Source organism: Artemia franciscana, chromosome 1, assembly GCF_032884065.1.
Source record: "Artemia franciscana chromosome 1, ASM3288406v1, whole genome shotgun sequence".
NCBI lineage: Eukaryota > Metazoa > Arthropoda > Branchiopoda > Anostraca > Artemiidae > Artemia > Artemia franciscana.
The window spans coordinates 40250618-40271568 of record NC_088863.1 but is presented as its reverse complement, the minus strand read 5'-3'; the positions used below and the strand labels follow the sequence as shown (position 1 = coordinate 40271568).

Here is a 20951-nt window from a genome sequence, read left to right as displayed (position 1 = left end):
ATGCGCTGCTTTACTAATTGAGGATGTGTTTCACACTTAATTAACAACTGTTCAACCACTTGCCGGCATTCTTTTTCAAATTGTAAAATACAGGATAGGAAGTCCTTGTTCTAAGACTAAAGTTTAAAATACTAAACTGCAACCAAAAAAGCACTAAAGTACAACTAAGAACTAAAAACTAAAATTACTTCTTAATGCCCTCTCTAGAAGACCCTTATATTGGAACATATATATTTTTTTAAAGAACAACATAGTGATAAAACTTCATAGAATACTATTAATAGCTGGATGCTTAGCTTTCTTAAAAAAATTTCATGTTGGCCAATGCCGCTGTTGTTTGGTTCGTGGAGTTGGTATTCGTTTTTGGTAAAAATAATTTGGTATTTCACTAGATCTTATTTTAGAACTTAGTGGTATTTTTGAAGGTTGGGAATCTGGCTTTTGTTGACAAGGTGAACAACATAGAGAAACTCCTTCAGATAGATAATTAGGAGGTATTAGGAGCATCATTGGTATTATATATGGCTTTGTTGAAGGTTCAGTAGTTGACGGACTCATTGGTGAGGGTGTAGTCGGCCTTCCTAAAGATAGGCTAGGTCCTACAACTGAAGCTATAGTGCTTGCTTCTTCTGTTGACACCTCTCCTGTTTCCTCTGTAGATTCCATTGTTGGTAGTTGTGCTGGCTCTACTTCAGTAGAAGCTGGACAGTTTTTCTTCCGTGTTGTTTTTCTTTTTAAATTTTGAAAGGGACGAAATCTTAACATTCCTAAAAGTAAATTATGTCGTATTTATTATCTTTAGTACAAAGTTCAAATTTGAAATTCAGTTTAGTTCAAATACAAACAAATATAAATTTGTGATTTTTCTCCACCATCTTGTCTCCTATTTTCTGTTCTCTTATTCTCTGTAGCCTGTAGTTCCTTGTTTTTTAATCCAGTAACGTGCAATAAGGCCCCTTTCGTAGAAGTTACTCTGTTTAGTTGCAATTACAGGCATTAATTCATTGGATTTAACCTAATAAGGCGCAACACTTTCTTCAAGACAGCCAAATTAATACTTAACTAATAGTATCGTAGGCAGCACAACAGCACTACCTAGGTAAAGAGCGAAGTAGACACAATGTATTATTCATTTATTTGTTTTTTTTTGTTATTTTTCGGACCAGGGCACTTCTTATAGAAGGAGTTTTTGAAGAAACTTCGAAAGTAGATCATTCGATTGGAAATTGAAGGTTCTAGTGCCTTTTTCAGAGTCAATAGTGATTGCAGAACAAACCCCCACCAACGTCCTTCATATCCCCAAACGTATTCTATCAAAATTTTGACATAGCAATTTTGTTCAGCATAGTTGAAAGGTTCAGTAATAATGTTTTTTTAGGATACTAACCCTCTCCCCCCTAGGATATTAATCCACCCCACAGTCCTCAATTCAAGGGCTCTAGGTTGTGTTAGTTGCCCGTTGTTAACATGGAAGATTACAAGGGAATGAGCGGTCGTATCAACTTTGGAGGGGACTCATTCAATTAGAGTTATAGTGCCCCTTTTAAGAGTCAAAAGGGATCGGAAGAAACTAGCCCTTCTCACGCACTCGTTTCCACAGATACATCCAATAGAAATTTTTAGATGGCAATTTTGTTCAAAATAGGTCAGAAATCATACAACAGTGCCTCTGATGTTGACACAACCCACCAGTGCCTGGGGGCGATGGTTATAAGTTATACCCTGGAGGCATATAAAGCTTTTGAGAAAGGTGTAGTCATATAAATTTGGGAAAAGGTTTATCTGATTGGAAATTGGAAGTTCTAGTTCCCTTTTCAAGAGTCTAAAGTGATAGGAGGGCAACTGGCCCCTCCCTAATCGCCCTTTTTCACCAAATGCATTCCATCAAAATTTTTAGATGGCAATTTTGTTTAAAATATTCCAAATATAAAAAAAAACTATGCCTTCTGGTTTGCCCCTAGAACCCCAAGGGTAAGGGCTGTGAGTTATGCAAGTTTCCCATTATTAACGTATAAGGTTTCTATAGAAGGGGTGGTCGTATAAACTTTGGAGGAGGCTCATTCGATTTAAAATCCCAAGTTCTAGTTCTCTTTTTAAGAGTCAAAAGTTTTCAGGGGGTGCCCAGCGCCGCCATCTCCTCTCACCCCTTTTCTCCCAATTGCGTAAAGGCGCTTCCTAAGTAAAGAATAAAGTGGACACAATTTATTATTTTTTCCTGACCAATGCATTTAGTACAGAAGGAGCTGTCGTAGAAACTTCATAAAAAGAGCTCATTTGACTGGAAGTTAAAAGCTCTAGTGTCTTTTTAAAAGTAAAAAATGATTCAAGAGTACCCAGTCCCCACCCCACGACCATCATTTTCCCAAACATGTCCAATCAAAATTTTGAGATATTCATTTTGCTCAGCACAGTTGAAAGGTCCAGTACTTATGTCTTTGGGGGTATCAAACCAAAGCCCTCGCGGCAAGGGCTGTAAATTAGGGAATTCGTCAATCATTTATAATTAGTTTAAAAAATCTTTCTGAAAAAGATTTTTTTAAATAAAATTAAAGGCCGTATTAAACGTAAGATCAGCAGAAATAAAGATGTATAACTAGCTGTTACACCAACACCTAGTTGGTGGGGGCACTTCGTGCCCCCCCCCACGCGTGAAAGTTGTTACGCGCCGTATTAGTTACGCGCCATTGTAGTTGTGTCCCTGTGTCCCACCTGTGAATATAGATATTCACATGTAGTTAAAATATATATATGTATATATATATATATATATATATATATATATATATATATATATATATATATATATATATATATGTGTGTGTGTAAATATATATATATATATATATATATATATATATATATATATATATATATATATATATATATATATATATATATATATATATATATATATATATACACACACACATATATATATATATATATATATATATATATATATATATATATATATATATATATATATATATATATATATATATATGTGTGTGTGTGTAAATATATATATATATATATATATATATATATATATATATATATATATATATATATATATATATATATATATATATATATACTACGTAAAACTTGCGAATATACAACATTCTTCGCTGTCCCATTGTCTGTGCATATAAATAGATTGTCAGGTTTACCGACTCTTGAACATGCAACATATAATTGTCCATGGGAAAAACAATCCGTATTCAGATCCATACCTCATTATTCTAATGATTGTCCTTGAGCTTTGTTGATGGTGATTGCTAATCGAACATTCCCTGTGTCCCGTCGTCATTTATATATACCCCCTGTGCCCCGACGTCCCCGTTTTAGTTGTGTCCCTGTGTCCCGGTCGTCATTTATATTCCCTGTGTCCCGGTCGTCATTTGTGTCCCGGTGTCCCAGTCTGTAATTTCTCTTTGAGTGTCCCGGTCGTCATTTATATTCCCTGTGTCCCGGTGTCCCGGTCGTCATTTGTGTCCCGGTGTCCCAGTCTGTAATTTCTCTTTGAGTGTCCCAGTCTTCATTTATATTCCCTGTGTCTGGGTCGTCATTTATATATCCCCCTGTACCCCCGTCGTCCCCGTTGTGATTGTGTCCCTGTGTCCCGGTCGTCATTTATATTCCCTGTGTCCCGGTCGTTATTTGTGTCCCGGTGTCCCAGTTTGTAATTTCTCTTTGAGTGTCCCGGTCGTCATTTATATTCCCTGTGTCCCGGTCGTCATTTGTGTCCCGGTCTGTAATTTCGTCAGTTGATAAACATGATGTGAGTCGACAAACAACTTCATGACGACATAATGCTCAATCCTTATAATGAAGTCAGTTATATATATGTTTTTAACTACGTAAAGCTAGCGAATATACAACATTCTTCGCTGTCCCATTGTCTGTGCATATAAATAGATTTTCAGGTTTACCGACTCTTGAACATGCAACATATAATTGTGCATGGGAAAAACAATCCGTATTCAGATCTATACTGCATTTTTCTAATGATGCCTTTTAGCTTTGTTGATGGTGATTGCTAATCGAATATTTCCTTTGTCCCCGTCGTCATTTATATGTCCCCCCTGTGTACCCCCGGCGTCCCCGTTGTAGTTGTGTCCCTGTGTCCCGGTTGTCATTTATATTCCCTGTGTCCCGGTGTCCCGGTCGTCATTTGTGTCCCGGTCGTCATTTGTGTCCCGGTCTGTAATTTCTCTTTGAGTGTCCCGGTCGTCATTTATATTCCCTGTGTCCCAGTGTCCCGGTGGTCATTTGTGTCCCGGTCTGTAATTTCTCTTTGAGTTTCCCGGTCGTCATTTATATTCCCTGTGTCCCGGTGTCCCATCTTATAATGACGCCTTATATACTTATAATGACCTCATATGCAAACCCTCTTTTTACCAAAAAAAACATACAAAAAACAAACATACATACAACTTATTTTTATATATAGATAATTCGAACTGAAAACGATCAAAATTTCTTGTAAAGAATAAATGAAAGCCAAAACTAACTGAAATAAAATAAAGAATCATAGGAAACAAAAAAACATACAACTGGTACTAATATAAATGAATAAATAAATCTTAAAACAAGTAAAACCTTAATTGAACGTACAAGTCAAGCTCAAAACGAATAAAAATCCCTGCAAACGAGAGTTTGGTTACTGCCCTTTTCTCTAACCCTAAAAGGCTAATCCCTGCTTTATCATTGGCACTATTTATAGCAATTTGATAAATAGTATGCAATTATCTCAAAATTTTGATCGAATCCGCTTGGGGAAAAAGAGTTTAAGGGGGTAGGGTGCTGATTGCCCTCCCTTCATTTTTGACTCTTAAAATGGAGCTAGAACTTTCATTTTCCAATCAAATAGGCCAAAATTTTATACAACCACCCCTTCAAAAGAAAACACACATTCCCCGAGGTATAGCTTACAACCCTTGCCCTTCCCAAATCTGGGGTTTGTTATTAATCCTGAAGGTATTGTTATATGATCTTTGGGCTATTTTGAACAGATTAGATCTCTCAAAATCTCAATCGGATGCATTTGAGGAAAAGAGGACGTATGGGGAGGGCTAGTTGTCCTCCAATCATTTTTGACTCTTAAAAGTGAACTGGAACTTCTAATTTCCAATGAAATAAGCCTCCTTCAAAGTTTATACTACCACCCCTTCCATAAAAACCTTATATGCCCCCGGGTTATAACTAACAACCCATACCCCCCTGGCCCTTAGGGGTCTTACCAACAAAATGACTATCTCAAAATTTTGATCGAATGAATTTGGGGGAAATGGGTGAGGCTATCTGCCCACCAATCACTTTCGACTCTTAAAATGAAACTGTAGCTTTCAATTTCTGCTCAAATGAGCCTTATCCATAGACTATACAGCCACCCCTTCCATAAACATATAATTTGACCCTGCAGCACAAATTATAGCCCATGCGCCCCGGCTGTGGGGATTGTGTCAACCCAAAGGCATTTTACATGGTCTTTAGACTATTTTGAACAAAATTTTCGTCTTAAAAAATCGGTCACATGCATTTGGAGAAAAGAGCGCATTGGAAATAGCTAGTTACAGTTCGATCATTTTTACAACATCAAAAGGGAAATAAAATTTTGGGCTTCCAATCAAACGAGCCTCCTCCAAAGTTTGTACAGCCACCTTTTCTATAAAAACCTTATATGCCTCCAGGGTGTACCTCACAACCCTTGCTCCTGGGCTCTGGGGGTTATGTTAACCCCGGACACATTGCTATATGATACATGAACTATTTTGAACAAAATAGCTATCTCAAAATTTTGATTTGGTGCATTTTGGGGAAAAGAGATCTCGGTTGGGGGGGGGGCTGTTGCACTTTGATTGCTTTTGACTCTTAAAATGGGAACTAGGACTTTCGATTTCCAATCAAATGAACCTACTTCAAAGTTTATATGTTCATCCCTTTTATAGAAACCTCAAACACCCCTAGGGCATGACTTGAAACCCTTCCCCTGGGGCTCTAAGGGACTGGGTCAAACCCTGAGTTTTTACTACATGATCTTTGGTTTATTTTGAACAAAATGGCTTTCTGAGAAAACTCGATCGGATGTATTTGTAAAAGATAAGGTGCGGGGGGGGTCAGTTTTTAACTCAAAGGGAATTAGAACTTTCACTTTTCAATCAAATGACCCCTCTCCAAAATTTATACGACCATCCCCTCCATAAAAACCTAGTATGACCCCGGGACATAGCTTTTGACACTTGACCCTGGGCTCTAGGGGGGATATTTTGACTCCTTAGTTTTTATTACCTGATCTTAGCAGTATTTTGAACAAAACAGCGATCTTAAAATTTTGATTGGATATATTTTGGTAAAATAGGGCGTGAGCGGGGGTCCAATTGCCCTCTGGCCACTTTTGACTCTCAAAAAAGGAACTAGATCTTTCAATTTTCAATCAAATAAACCCCTTCCAAAGTTTATACGACTACCCCTTCAATAAAAACCATGTATGCCCCCAGTGCATGATTTTAGACACTTGCTCCGGGTTTCTGGGAGCATGAACCAGGCCCTTATTATAGGCGACGCTATAGCTTTTATTCTGATGTAGTATACATACAGGGCTCCCAATTTTTTTTTTAAGGAGTGTGTCATATTTTTTCCGAAAATGTGCTTTTTGTGTCATCCCAGGTTCCATATTGTTTCAAAAAATGTGTCATATTTTCCGCTACAAATGGTATCATATTTAATTGTCAAATGTATATTTAGAGTTTTGAATATATAATCTTTTCCAAATCAAAAAGAAATAGGAACTTTTTCAGAAAACAATATTTTACAGAAGGAAATGCCTGTGTTCAACTGTTGACTTTAGGGTTATGTCCATCTAGTAGCCAAATTAGAACTATGTGCTTCAATGAAATTCTAAGAAACTTTGTGGTTTTGAGCTAGTTTGGGTGCATGGAGAGCCCCAGCAAGTGAGTTAGATGGGAAAGTGTGAATATGGTACAATAAGCGTTCCAAAGGTATTCTTTATACGTTATTTTTACAATATGTATGGTCATAGCATATTTTGATTTAGTTCAACTTTCCCCAAAGCATTTCCTAAGATGTTCATTTCAATATCCTCAGCCTTGGTAGTACTCGTTATCGAAACAGCAGATGTATTGGTAGTAGTAGTAGTAGTAGTGGCAGTGACAGCGGCACTAGTAGTAGTAATCGTAGTAATAGTAGTATTAGTAGTTGCAAAAATTACCTTTTTGATTAATTGGTCATTTCCTGAAAGTTCCAAATTAATATACTTAGTCATTCCTGAGTTATGCCTTTTTTACAACCCGTATATACTTAATGTGTTTCGAATTTTAGTTGAAACACACCCTCAACACTCCCTCAACGTTCTCTGATAGGCCCAATAACATACACTACCAGGGCTACCAAAATGACACGTTTTATGTCAAAATGACTCAATTTAATGTTTATATTTCATATTTTTATTTTCAAACAAGATTACTTCATTCTAACCTTGCCTTGTTTCACTTAATAATAATGAAACAGGAAGAGTTATCAAAGTCAATAGCCAGAAAATAGCTTTTTAAAGCATCTACTAAATCAAGAAAAGGCACAGAATTTGAATATCTTTGGGCACATGACTTTGAGAAAAGTCATATTGTGCCTCTGGACTGTCAGGACAGCTTATACATTTCATTTTAACATTTTCACGGCTTTTCAAGCTTATTATGGTTATTTAGGCACTTCGTTAATTTGATTTGAAAGATCTAAATGTTTTTTGTTTTTTTTTTTTTGTCTAAATAGTAGAATGAAGTCTATTCAAGACTCTATTCAAGGGTTCTCATGGGTTCTTCTTAGTTGCTTTGGCTAATTTGTAATTGACTTTTGTTAGGGTAGCCATGCGGTTATATGCGATTATATTTTATAATACAAACCATTATCAATACTACGACTTCTACCACTACATCTACTGTTTCTTTAGCGAGTCCCATCAAGGCTGAGACTATTGAAGTGAAAATTTGAAGGAATGTTGAGGAGAAAGTTGAATGAATTCAAAACAGACTGTGTGCCTACAGTTTGTCAAAAGGGCGTCTCAGCAATACTTTTGGAACGGCATAGCTTATTAAAATTAAACTTCCGGGATATCATGAGGGGGATGCTGGCAGTTTTGTAATCCAATCTCTACATTATATTTATCTTGTTTTAAACTAACCAAACATTATCCTCCCAAAATGTTTTTCTTGAGAATGCTTTCAAGTATGAAAAACATTCTTAATATGTCGGAGCAAGGTGTTTTTTTATTTATCTCGCCACCTTGCTGCGCAAGAAATGTATGACAGAATTTGGTAGGACAATATTGTTCGGCCTTTTCGCTGAAAGTCAAATTTAAACAAATCTAAACTAAATGGACAAAAAACTAATGCTTGATGAAGTCAAACCTAAAAAACAGAGAAATTACCTGAACCTAGAATCGACCTGTCAAGCAGTCAGTCATGCAAAAGGGGGCAAGGAGTGCTTGGAAAAAGAAACTATTCAAAAGACATAAAAATTTTCTTATATTTATTTTCGTTTCTTTTTTCTTGAGACAGACTTAACTATGTGGGATGGGGGAGATTCAGACCCAGTAAACCCCTCTCCTAGCCTCGCTCGCTCGAAATTACTTGTGAAGGTGAAGTGTGAAGGTTACTTACGCTATGTGGGGATAGAAGGGAGCCAATTTCACAGTTCAAATATCCAGTAATTTGTGTTCGTCTTGAGTTGAGCTGAGTATCGGTTTTTGGTACATGACAAGTTTATTGTTGGTTTAATTTTTTATTAAGTCTAATGTCTGTTTCTTTTAACTTTAATAGTTGTCTTTTAAGATCTGTTTTGTTTTGTTTTTACTATAATTGGGGTACAAGGAGTTCATATATTTAGTAATTTCTGTTCATTTTAATTTTGAGGTGAATATCAGTTTTATTTTTGGTATATCATAAGTTTATTATTGGTTTCATTTTTGTTAAGTCTAATGTTTTTTGTTTTTTAACATTTAATTCATTGTCTATTTTAATCTCTGTAATTGATTTTTACTCTTTTCAAGACATAGCTTCGCTCTTTACTTTTGTTTAAAAAAAAACTTTTTTTATTTAATTAAAATAAAAAGGAACTTCGTCGTAATGATAAAATTGACAAAATATCCTTAGAAATATTTTTCTATTTGTGAAAGAGTGCATTAAATCATAATTTCTATAGTTTTCAATAAGAATTCTGGGATAACAGTGTAAGAAACATGTTAGGTATTTGAATTCATCGCCAACAATAAACTAAAATGAAACTACTACTACCGACACCAAGTCATCACACCAAGCCACCTTAGGCCAACTCATCTTCACATGCTCCTCTTTTCCATTCTGCTAAGACCTTTGCTTCCTCCTATGGAACTCTTTTTTCATTCAAATTTTACATTATAGTCTTTTCCATCCATCTTTGGAACATGTCCTCTATTTTTTATTTTGGCCCTAGTGGGAATACTAAGAAGTCTTGTTTTTGGCAACCTAACACTCTGTAAGTATGAAACTTAACCTAAATTTGCTATCCATCGTTTCTCATAGCTGTACCAAAAGAGATTGAACGCAATACCACAAATGTTCTTATGATTAGAACGAATTGAAAACATAATAACATATTAAACTTTGCACTAAGACAATAAACTTTGATAGAACTGAGGGGCGGAAAGGAGCCTGAGCAAGGAAATTCTTTAATCATTTGATCATAATGGTTGAAAATGCGCATGGTGTCTAAGGTTTCATGGGGAAGGGCAGGGGTCTGTTTCCTAGTTTGCACCCACGATAAATACGGAATTAGCAAAATACCTTACCTATAGGTTGGAATAACTCATTCAATGACTTTGTTTCCTCCTTATCCTTGCATTGCTCGTCTCTTCTCCTCAGTTCTTCATTACTGAACTCAGAGGCCTTCTGTAGACTCAGATGGAAAACAAAGTATAAACTCTAGAAGAAAAAATCGTGTAACATGTATCTGATGAAAATTGTTTTGTAATTATCTTTACTGTTCTAAGACAATTTTTCGTGAACTTTCTAGTGGGAACCACTTGTCCCAAAAGGTTTGCGTGCATCCCCTATTCTGGTTAATAAAATTAGCAAGCCAAAAAATTCACGGGAGAGGAGACAATCAATTTTACCTACTGGATTGTAGCTTGTCTGAGTAAAATGGAGGTTCTGGTAAAACCAAGGAATGCGCTAAGGTTTCCGACCTATATTTTAGATATTACTCAAGACCTTGACAAGTACTATAGATGTAGAGACAGATCAGTGTATATCAAAAGCATAGGACCCAAAATGCTTGTCATAAAAAAAAGTGAGGGGTTGCGTATCATATACTGCTTCTCTTTAGTAGTTTTGTTGCATGAAACACTCAGCACAGCTTTTTTTTCTTATTGGTTTATATTAAAGATGTTCCAAGACTCCTTTTTTTTATGCAGTTTTTTTGCTTTACAGCGATTGGGCTTTATTAATAACTATTTGAGAAGGAAAAGGAAAGAAGAAACAGACGCCTTATATGCAGAATATCGTAGTTCAGGCAACTTATCTTGTGTTTCTAGCCAATTGGTTTTCCTCGTTAATCAATCCAAGGTAAAGTAAGTTTCCTATGTAAGAGGTTTCAGACAAAGCAGTTCTAATAGTGTACTTTTTTTTTGATCTGACACTATTTTCAGGAGTTAAGGGTTGTTAAATTTTTCGGTATTGGACGTGATCGTATTTTACTAGGTTGCTAGCTACCGCTACAAACCTGATATTCTTAGTTCAAGCCACTTTTCTTGTTTATCAAACACATATTGTCTTTGTTATTTAAGCCAAGAGACTGTAAGCTTTTGCATTGCAGCTTTTGCGTTGGGCCATTGCATTTTCTTATGGAACGTGAGCTTATCTTGCTACGTGGCTAGCAACCGCTGCAACCCGAATTACAAACAAGAAAAAGCCATTGGCTTTTTCTTAACTGGAATGTTAAGAGACAATCCTCAGTATGGCACAATACCCCAGATAAGCAACTTTTCAAAAAATGCTTGTATTATCATGACTTTTAGGTACTATGTGCAGTGGTTTACTAGGTTTCAGCTATATCAGATGAAAATTACATAGTCTTCATTTAAAATAAACCCTTTCGATCCATTACGTATTTCCTATTTTATCTTGTAACAAAATAAATCTGTATAGATATTAAATTCACTTATTACGTTATAGATGGTTACAGCCTACGATTATGATGTCATTCATCAAGCTTGTACATGAAAATGCAGTTTTTTTGTAGAAAAAGTGCTTCTATTTTAAAAACTATGTATATTTTAATTACAACAGGCACTAAATATAGCAATATGTTTTAAAATGAGCCATTAAACAGGTCTCTACAATTTTACAGTGCCCAGCTAGCTGGGGAGAAAAAACAAAAAAAAAAAGATACCGTCGATACAAATTATCGTAAAAGATACTGTCGATGCAAATGTTCGTGGGTAGAGCCATTTTTCATGGTTTTCAAGCCAGCATGTTTTCTTTGTTATCAAACAGTTCGTGGTAACGAACTGTAGTAAGGAGCGACCCGGCTCAATAGTAACCAAAACTCTAAAAAATTGAATTTTGATATCAATAGCTACATCAAAAGAATTGCATTTTAATGCTGATTTTAAATGTATAAGTTTTATCAAGTTTAGTCCTACCCATCAAAAGTTACGAGCCTGAGAAAATTTGCCTTATTTAAGAAAATAGGGGGAAACACCCCCTAAAAGTCATAGAATCTTAACGAAAATGACACCATCAGATTCCGCGTATTAGAGAACCCTACTGTAGAAGTTTCAAGCTCCTATCTACAAAAATGTGGAATTTTGTATTTTTTGCCAGAAGACAAATCACGGGTACGTGTTTGTTGTTTTTTTTTTTCTTCTTTTTCCCAGGGGTCATCGTATCGACCAAGTGGTCCTAGAATTTCGCAAGAGGGCTCATTCTAACGGAAATGAAAAGTTCTTGTGCCCTTTTTAAGTGACCAAAAAAATTGGAGGGTATCTAGGCCCCCTCCCACGCTCATTTTTTTCCCAAAGTCAACGAATCAAAATTTTTAGATAGCCATTTTGTTCAGCATAGTCGAAAATCATAATAACTATGTCTTTGGGGATGACTTACTCCCCCACAATCCCTGGGGAAGGGGCTGCAAGTTACAAACTTTGACCAGTGTTTACATATTCTAATGGTTATTGGGAAGTGTACAGACGTTTTCAAGGGGATTTTATTTTGTTTGGGGGTGGAGCTGAGGGGAGGGGGATATTTTGGAGAATCTTTCCTTGGAGGAATCTGTCATGGGGGAAGAAAAATTCAATGAAAAGAGCGCAGGATTTTCTAGCATTACTATAAGAAAACAATGAAAAATAAACATGAAAGCGTTTTTTTCAAATGAAAGGAAGGAGTAGCATTGAAACTTCAAACGAACAGAGATTATTACGCATATGAGGGGTTCTAAAAATACTTTAGCATAAAGAGCCGGTATTTAGGAGGAGATAAATACCTCGCTCTTTATGCTAAAGTATTTTTAGTAATTTCAACTATTTATTCTACGGCCTTTCGGATTCAGGGGTCATTCTTAAAGAATTGGGACAAAACTTACGATTTAGTGTAAAGAGCGAGGTATTAACGAGGGTACAAACCCCCTCGAATACATAATAAAAATATTAGATTATGAAAGTTTGTTACGTAAGTTAATTCTTAAGTTACGTACATTTTTTACTAATAAAAACATACGTTAAAAATTAAAGTTCTAGTTACATTTTTAAGTAGCCGAAAAATTGGAGGGCAACTAGACCTCCTTCTCCACCCCTTATTTCTCAAAATCGTCTGATCGAAACTAAGAGAAAGCCATTTAGCCAAAAAAAGATTTAATATACAAATTTCATTTTAATAATTTATGTGCGGAGAGCCAAAACCAAACATGCATTAATTCAAAAACGTTCAGAAATTAAATAAAAAAAAAACAATTTTTTTAGCTGAAAGTAAGGAGTGAGATTAAAACTTAAAACGAACAGAAATTACTCCGCATATGAAATGGGTTGTCCCCTCCGCAATCCCTCGCTGTTTACGCTAAAGTTTGACTGTTTGTCACAATTCTATTTTTTAAAACAATTAAAAGCTTTAGCGTAAAGAGCGAGGGATTGCGGAGGGGACAACCCATTTCATATACGGAGTAATTTCTGTTCGTGTTGAGTTTTAATGTCGCTCCTTACTTTCAGCTAAAAAAATTAGTTTTTTTTTATTTAATTTAATCCAAGAGACTGTAAGTTTCCTATATAGGATTTTTGGACAAGGCGATTCTAATAGTGTATTTCGTAGAATTAGATAATTCCCTAGGTATTAGAAGTAAAAATTAAAACCATTAGATAATTCCCAGAATAAATACCCCCCTTACTTTCAACTGACTTTAATTATCAAACTTCAATCGATTTAATCTGTATAGTTATATTACAAATCCTGTTATGAAAAGCACTATGTCCTATTCTCTTCTTCAATGATTTCTTTTTTATTTAGAGAATTATATTTAAATGTATACTTGCTTTCTTATTTTTCAATGGCTCCATTTCCGTTAAATTTTCAGATGTAGAGGTACATTCATATCCACCATTCACTCCACTTCCAAATGTTTTAACAGAAGAAAATCTAATTTAGAACTGATAAATTATATAGAGAAAAAAAAAAATAAATATGAAGACAAAAATTCGACCTGACCAAATACTGTAAAATAGGAAGTTTCATAGGCGGTTTATTAGCAAAAATGCTAATCTGAAACATATTAGTAACTGCACTGAATCACTATTTTTGCTTTTTTACTAAACTAGCTGGTGGGGTGGTGCTTCGCGCCCCCCATCACCTAGATGGTGGGGGCGCTTCGCACCCCCCCCCCCCCCCCCGCACGCGTAAGTCGTTACGCGCCATATTAGTTACGCGCCATTGTAGTTGTGTCCCTGTGTCCCACCTGTGAATATATATATATATATATCTATCTATATATATAAAAATAAGTTGTCTGTGTGTGGATCTGTGGATCTGTGGATCAGGTGACGTCATGTTTGTTCGCATATGACGTCTGAATTATTTCGCACTAATACAAAAGAAGAAAAAAACTAAAAAAGGTAAAAACTACAAAAAAAACTAAAAAGAAAAAAAAACTAAAAAAGCTAAAAAACTAAAAAAACTAAAAAAAGGTAAAAATCTAATAACTAAAAAAAAACTGAAAAAAATAAAAAAAGGCAAAAACTACAAAAAAAAAACAAAAACTAATAAAAAAACTAAAAAAGCTAAAAAACTAAAAAAACTAAAAAAAAACTAAAAAAAGGTAAAAAACTAAAAAAAACTAAAAACTAAAAAAGAAAAAAACTAAAAAAAAGGAAAAAACTGAAAAATAAAAGAGAAAAAGAAAACTAAAAAAATATGAATAAATATATATAAAAATAAGTTGTTTGTGGGTTATGTCTGTCTGTCTGTCTGTCGAGTGACGTCGTGTTTGTCCGCATATGACGTCTGAATTATTTCACACTAATACAAAAGAAGAAAAAAAACTAAAAAAGGTAAAAACTACAAAAAAAACTAAAAAGAAAAAAACTAAAAAAGCTAAAAAACTAAAAAAAAACTAAAAAAAGGTAAAAAACTAAAAACTAAAAAAAACTGAAAAAACTAAAAAAAGGCAAAAACTAAAAAAAAACTAAAAACTAATAAAAAAACTAAAAAAGCTAAAAAACTAAAAAGACTAAAAAAACTAAAAAAAGGTAAAAAACAAAAAAAAACTAAAAACTAAAAAAGGAAAAACTAAAAAAAAGGAAAAAACTGAAAAATAAGAGAAAAAGAAAACTAAAAAAATATTAATAAATATAAAAAATATAAATATAAATATAATATAAATTAGCAATCAACAAAGCACCCAGACACAAATGACGACCGGGACACAGGGAGTATAAATGACGACCAGGACATAAGTAAAAAAAAAACTAAAAAAACTAAAAAAATGGTAAAAACTACAAAAAAACTAAAAACTAATAAAAAAACTAAAAAATCTAAAAATCTAAATAAACTAAAAAAGAAAAAAAGAAAAAAGGAAAAAAATAAAGGAGAAAAACAAAACTAAAAAACGAATGTATATACAGACCGGGACACCGGGATACAAATGACGACCGGGACACAGGGAATATAAATGACGACCGGGACACAGGGACACAACTACAATGGGGACGCCGGGGGGCACAGGGGGATATAAATGACGACCGGGACTTCGGGACACAAGGAATATAAATGACGCCCGGGACACTCAAAGAGAAATCACAGACTGGAACACCGGGACACAAATGACGACCGGGACACAGGGAATATAAATGACGACCGGGACACAGGGACATAACTACAAAGGGGACGCCGGGGTGCACAGGGGGATATATAAATGACGATGGCGACTCAGGGAATGGTCGATTAGCAATCACCATCAACAAAGCTCAAGGGCAATCATTAGAATCATGAGGTATAGATCTGAATACGGATTGTTTTCCCATGGACCATTATATGTTGCATGTTCAAGAGTCGGTAAACCTGACAATCTATTTATATGCACAGACAATGGGACAGCAAAGAATGTTGTATATTCGCAAGTTTTACGTAGTTAAAAACATATATATATATATATATATATATATATATATATATATATATATATATATATATATATATATATATATATATATATATATATATATATATATATATATATATATATATATATATATATCTATATTCACAGGTGGGACATAGGGACACAACTACAATGGCGCGTAACTAATATGGCGCGTAACGACTTACGCGCGCGGGGGGGCTTGGGGGGGGGCGCGAAGCACCCCCACCAACTAGGTGTTGGGGTGGCGCGAAGCGCCAACCCAACAGCTAGTATATATATATATATATATATATATATATATATATATATATATATATATATATATATATATATATATATATATATATATATATATATATATATCATTGATATTTCTAAAAATATATATCCGTCAGAGCTTACTCTTGAACCTAGTCATGGCGTTGGTCATGAAGATCATTTCTTAGATTTAAATATTAATATTTGTGATAATAATAAATTAAGTTTTAAAATGTATAATAAAACGGATGATTTTGATTTTCAAGTGATTAGTTTCCCATTCCCTGAAAGTTATATACACTCAAATATCACATATTCGGCGTTTTTCTCACAATTACTTCGTTATGCAAGGATTTGTAGTAATTATATTGATTATCAAGAGGTTTTATTAATATCAAGAGGTTTTTCTGCAAATAAATTAACTTGGCAATTTAAAAAATTTAGTTTTCATTATAACAAACTTTTAAATAAATATCAAAAGAATTATCTGGAAATACTTAAAGAAATTTTCAACAAATTTCGGAGGTTCGAGGAATGATGATGCAGCGCCATTTATTTTGAATTGTGTTTCTAATAGAGCGGATTTTTTTTTTTAAAAATAGCCACATGGTAAAGATGAATTCTATAATTGTTTAGTTCACTCAGGTTTTTTGCAATGTGTTAATATTTGGGATTTGGTAAAATTTATCGTATTTAGTTTACCTATTTTTGCTAAAAAGAGGGATATATTAACAGGATAAGCTTATTTTGGTGTTACTTGGTTGTTTTACATTTGCTGGGTTTTTTTTTCATAGGCATGTATTTTGGGGGTGATACCTGACACGGGGATGCCATGGATATTCTGTGGTAGCCACAACACTTGACTGGGTAGAGAATTTAATGTGGCGAAACCCTATAGGCAAGTGTATTCTCCTGTTGAGCCCTTGTGTTGGGTTGTTGCCTCTAATTTATTTGTCTTTATTGTTTGTATTGTTTGGTAAATGACGACTTATTGACGACATGACTGCCTGTCCATGGATTATTATTTATGGTTGAAAAACTTGCGGATATACAACATTCTTCGCTGTCCCATTGTCTGTGCATATAAATAGATTGTCAGGTTTACCGACTCTTGAACATGCAACATATAATTGTCCATGGGAAAAATAATCCGTATTCAAATCTATACCTCACTATTCTAATGATTGCCCTTGAGCTTTGTTGATGGTGACTGCTAATCGAATATTCCCTGTGTCTCCGTCGTCGTTTATATATCCCCCTGTGCCCCCCGACATCCCCGTTGTAGTTGTGTCCCAATGTCCCGGTCGTCATTTATATTCCCTGTGTCCCGGTCGTCATTTGTGTCCCGGTGTCCCGGTCTGTAATTTCTCTTCGAACATTCCCTGTGTCCCGGTCGTCATTTATATATCCCCCCTGTGCCCCGGGCGTCCCCGTTGTAGTTTTTCTCTTTGAGTGTCCTGGTCGTCATTTATATTCCCTGCCTCCCGGTCGTCATTTGTGTCCCGGTGTCCCGGTCTGTAATTTCATAAGTTGACCAACATGACGTCAGTCGACAAACAACTTCATGACGACATACAGCTCAATCCTTATAATGACGTCAGTCGACAAATATGACATAAGTCAACACACAAACATGACGTCAGTCGTGTTGATGACGCCCAACACCTAATTGGTAGGGGCCCTTCGCGCCCCCTCAAGCCCCCCCCCCCGCGCGCGTAAGTTGTTACGCGCCATATTAGTTAAGCGCCATTGTAGTTGTGTCCCTGTGTTCCACCTGTGAATATAGAAAGATATATATATATATATATATATATATATATATATATATATATATATATATATATATATGTTTTTAACTACGTAAAACTTGCGAATATACAACATTCTTCGATGTCCCATTGTCTGTGCATATAAATAGATTGTCAGGTTTACCAACTCTTGAACATGCAACATAAAATTGTCCATGGGAAAAACTATCTGTATTCAGATCTATACCTGATTATTCTAATGATTGCCCTTGAGCTTTGTTGATGGTGATTGCAAATCGAACATTCCCTGTGTCCCCGTCGTCATTTCTATATCCCCCTGTGCCCCCGGCATCCCCTTTGTAGCTGTATCCCTGTGTCCCAGTCTTCATTTATATTCCCAGCATCCCGGTCGTCATTTGTTTCCTAGTGTCCTAGTCTGTAATTTCTCTTTGAGCGTCCTGGTCGTCATTCTTTAGCATTAATACAAAAGAAGAAAAAAAAACTAAAAAAGGTAAAAACTACAAAAAAACTAAAAAGAAAATACTAAAAAAACTAAAAAAGCTAAAAAACTAAAAAAAAACTAAAAAAAGGTAAAAAACTAAAAAAGAAAAAAAGAAAAAAATAAAAAAAGGAAAAAACTAAAAAATAAAGGAGAAAAAGAAAACTTAAAAAAATAAAATAAAAATAAAAAAAACTAAAAAAGGTAAAAACTACAAAAAAAACTAAAAAGAAAAAAAAGCTAAAAAACAGGTAACAACCAAAAAAAAACTAAAATGAAAAAAAAGAAAAAAACAAAAAATTTATTTCACCATATACCAATTCAAAAACGAATGTATATACAGACCGGGACACAGGGAATATAAATGACGACCGGGACACTCAAAGAGAAATGACAGATTGGGACACCGTGACACAAATGACTACTGGGACGTGTTTGTCGACTGACGTTATGTTTGTGTGTTGACTGACGTCATGTTTGTCGACTATAAATGACGACTAGGACACAACTACAACGGGGACGCCAGGGGGCACAGGGGGATATATAAATGACGATGAGGACACAGGGAATATTTGATTAGCAATCACCATCAACAAAGCTCAAGGGCAATCATTAGAATAATGAGGTATAGACCTGAATACGAGTTGTTTTTGCCATGGACAATTATATGTTGCATGTTCAAGAGTCGGTAAACCTGACAATCTATTTATATGTAAAGACAATGGGACAGCGAAGAATGTTGTATATTTGCAAGTTTTACGTAGCTAAAAACATATATATATCTATCTATATTCACAGGTGGGACACAGGGACACAACTACAATGGCGCGTAACTAATATGGCGCGTAACGACTTACGCGCGCGGGGGGGCTTGGGGGGTTGGTGGCACGAAGCGCCCCCACCAACTAGGTGTTGGGGTGGCATGAAGCGCCACCCCAACAGCTAGTTCATTTAGGAAAATTTTAATTAGATGACGTCGACTTACATTCGTTGCCATTTTTTAACAAGATCAATTAGCCGTCTAAATACAAATTAAACCGTCATATCTGAGGACGGTTTTGTGGAGATCTTTGCCGAAATATATACTTATGATTTTTCGTTTTGTCTTCACTGGCTCCAACCATTCTCGTTTTGTTTCTTTTATTTCTTCTTCTTTTCTTTTTTTTTGATTTTCACAAACTTATGTATCCCAAGGATGGTCTAAGATATTAAGTTGAAACTTTTAAAGAATGATTAAAAGGGGAGTGGATACTGAGTTGTGGCTTGGAGAAAAGAGCAGAGCTAAATCAAAAGACACTATATTCATCAAGGGTATCAAAATACATCTGCGATTCCTCAAGGAAGGAAATTAACGGATGAAATGATACAGTTGAATCTTAAAGACCGCGTTGTGTCGGGGGTGGGAGGTCAAACAAATTTTAAATCGTGACATGGGAGGGCTAAGGGAGTTTATCAAGGACTATAGATTCTTGAAAAAGATGCGGTTTTATTGGTTTTAGAAAAAGCTAGGATATACCATAGTAAACTTCTGAAAATCTTGCCAGGTATGTCAGTATGCAAATATTAAAAAATTAAGCAAAAACTTAAAATCTAGGAAAACAGAGCTAACCATAATGTGGAAACTTATCCGGGGCAATCAACATATGAATTGTTGGTTGAATCTACTACATGACATCCAAGAACTTAAGTTAGGATTCTTGAGCTTGCGAGCTCTATTTCTCGTTAGAACTTACTAAATTTTGAATACCCTCTTATCTACACAGTTCAAAAATATTATTTGCTTAAAAAAAATCTGCAGATCTAATAGCATTTAAAGCCCCTTTTGCTTACAAGTTTTGAAATATAGAAAGATTATCACTACTAAATATTTTCTTACCAGAAGACTGATAATAGCTTTCATCTCCTAGAAATTATGACTGATTTTGTCAAATGTGGCCAATTTTTTTTACTGACATATGTCTGTAATATTTTATTACCTTTAATGTTTCAGTTGTTTGGAATCAAGTTATTGCGATAGCTTTATATTAATTCAAGAATTGTCTTTCCTTGGTAACAACGAAACAAACCAAATATCATCAGTAGTAACGCTATAGCGTTGCCTATAGTGAAAGATATATAGTAAAAGCATAGTAAAAGGCTTCAATTTTTTATTATTTTTTCCCAGGGGCACTTCATATGGAAGGGATGGTCGCATAAACTTTGGAAGGGGCTCTTTCGATTGGAAATTAGAAATTCTAGTTCCCTTTTAAGAGTCAAAAGTGGTTGGAGGGCAACAAGCCCCCCTCTCCCGAGCCCTCTTTTCCTCAAATGCATCCGATCAAAATTTGCAGATAATGAATTTGTTCAAAATAGTCAAAAGGTCAGATAACAAAAACTCCTGGGCAAGACAACCCTCCCAAGGCCCGGAGCCAGGTGCTGTAAGTTATGTCCCGGGGGTATAATTGGATTTTATGGAAGGGGTGGTGGCATAAACTTTGGAGAAGGGTCATTTGATTGAAAATTGAAAGCTCAAGTTCCCTTGTTAAGATTCCAAAGTGACCTAAGGACAACTAAACCCTCATTTCCCAATTGCATCAAATTGAAACTTTGAGAATGTTATACTCTTCAAAATAGTCAAAATCAAATGTGTTCCACCAAAACCAAAGCAAAAGTTTCAGTAGGCTTACTAAATTTCAGAGCTTTGTCTATTGAGCTCAATAAATGGTTCATCAAACTGTTGGTGAGTTCGCCCAGTATAAACTTTCCACATGAACAAGAAATACTTTATA

The 20951-nt window shown here is 35.0% G+C and overlaps 1 protein-coding gene across 1 annotated transcript; it reads right to left on the bottom strand.

Annotated features, from left to right (window-relative positions):
• Nucleotides 1-214: 214 nt before the first annotated feature.
• Nucleotides 215-20148, bottom strand: LOC136029568 (uncharacterized). The gene is made up of 3 exons (XM_065708062.1): nucleotides 20060-20148; nucleotides 9845-9977; nucleotides 215-767 (listed from the first exon to the last, which is right to left on the bottom strand). The coding sequence occupies exons 1-3, from the start codon at nucleotides 20081-20083 to the stop codon at nucleotides 313-315; spliced, it is 612 nt and encodes a 203-aa protein (XP_065564134.1). The 5' UTR covers nucleotides 20084-20148; the 3' UTR covers nucleotides 215-312.
• Between the last annotated feature and the right edge of the window lie 803 nt (nucleotides 20149-20951).

Coding starts and splice junctions, on each gene's coding strand:
- LOC136029568 (XM_065708062.1), bottom strand. CDS start 20,083: ATGAAAGCTATTATCAGTCTTCTG. Junction 9,978..20,059: donor AAGCTATTATCAGTCTTCTG/GTAAGAAAATAT, acceptor TTTTTCTTCTAG/AGTTTATACTTTGTTTTCCA. Junction 768..9,844: donor TGAGTTATTCCAACCTATAG/GTAAGGTATTTT, acceptor ATTTACTTTTAG/GAATGTTAAGATTTCGTCCC.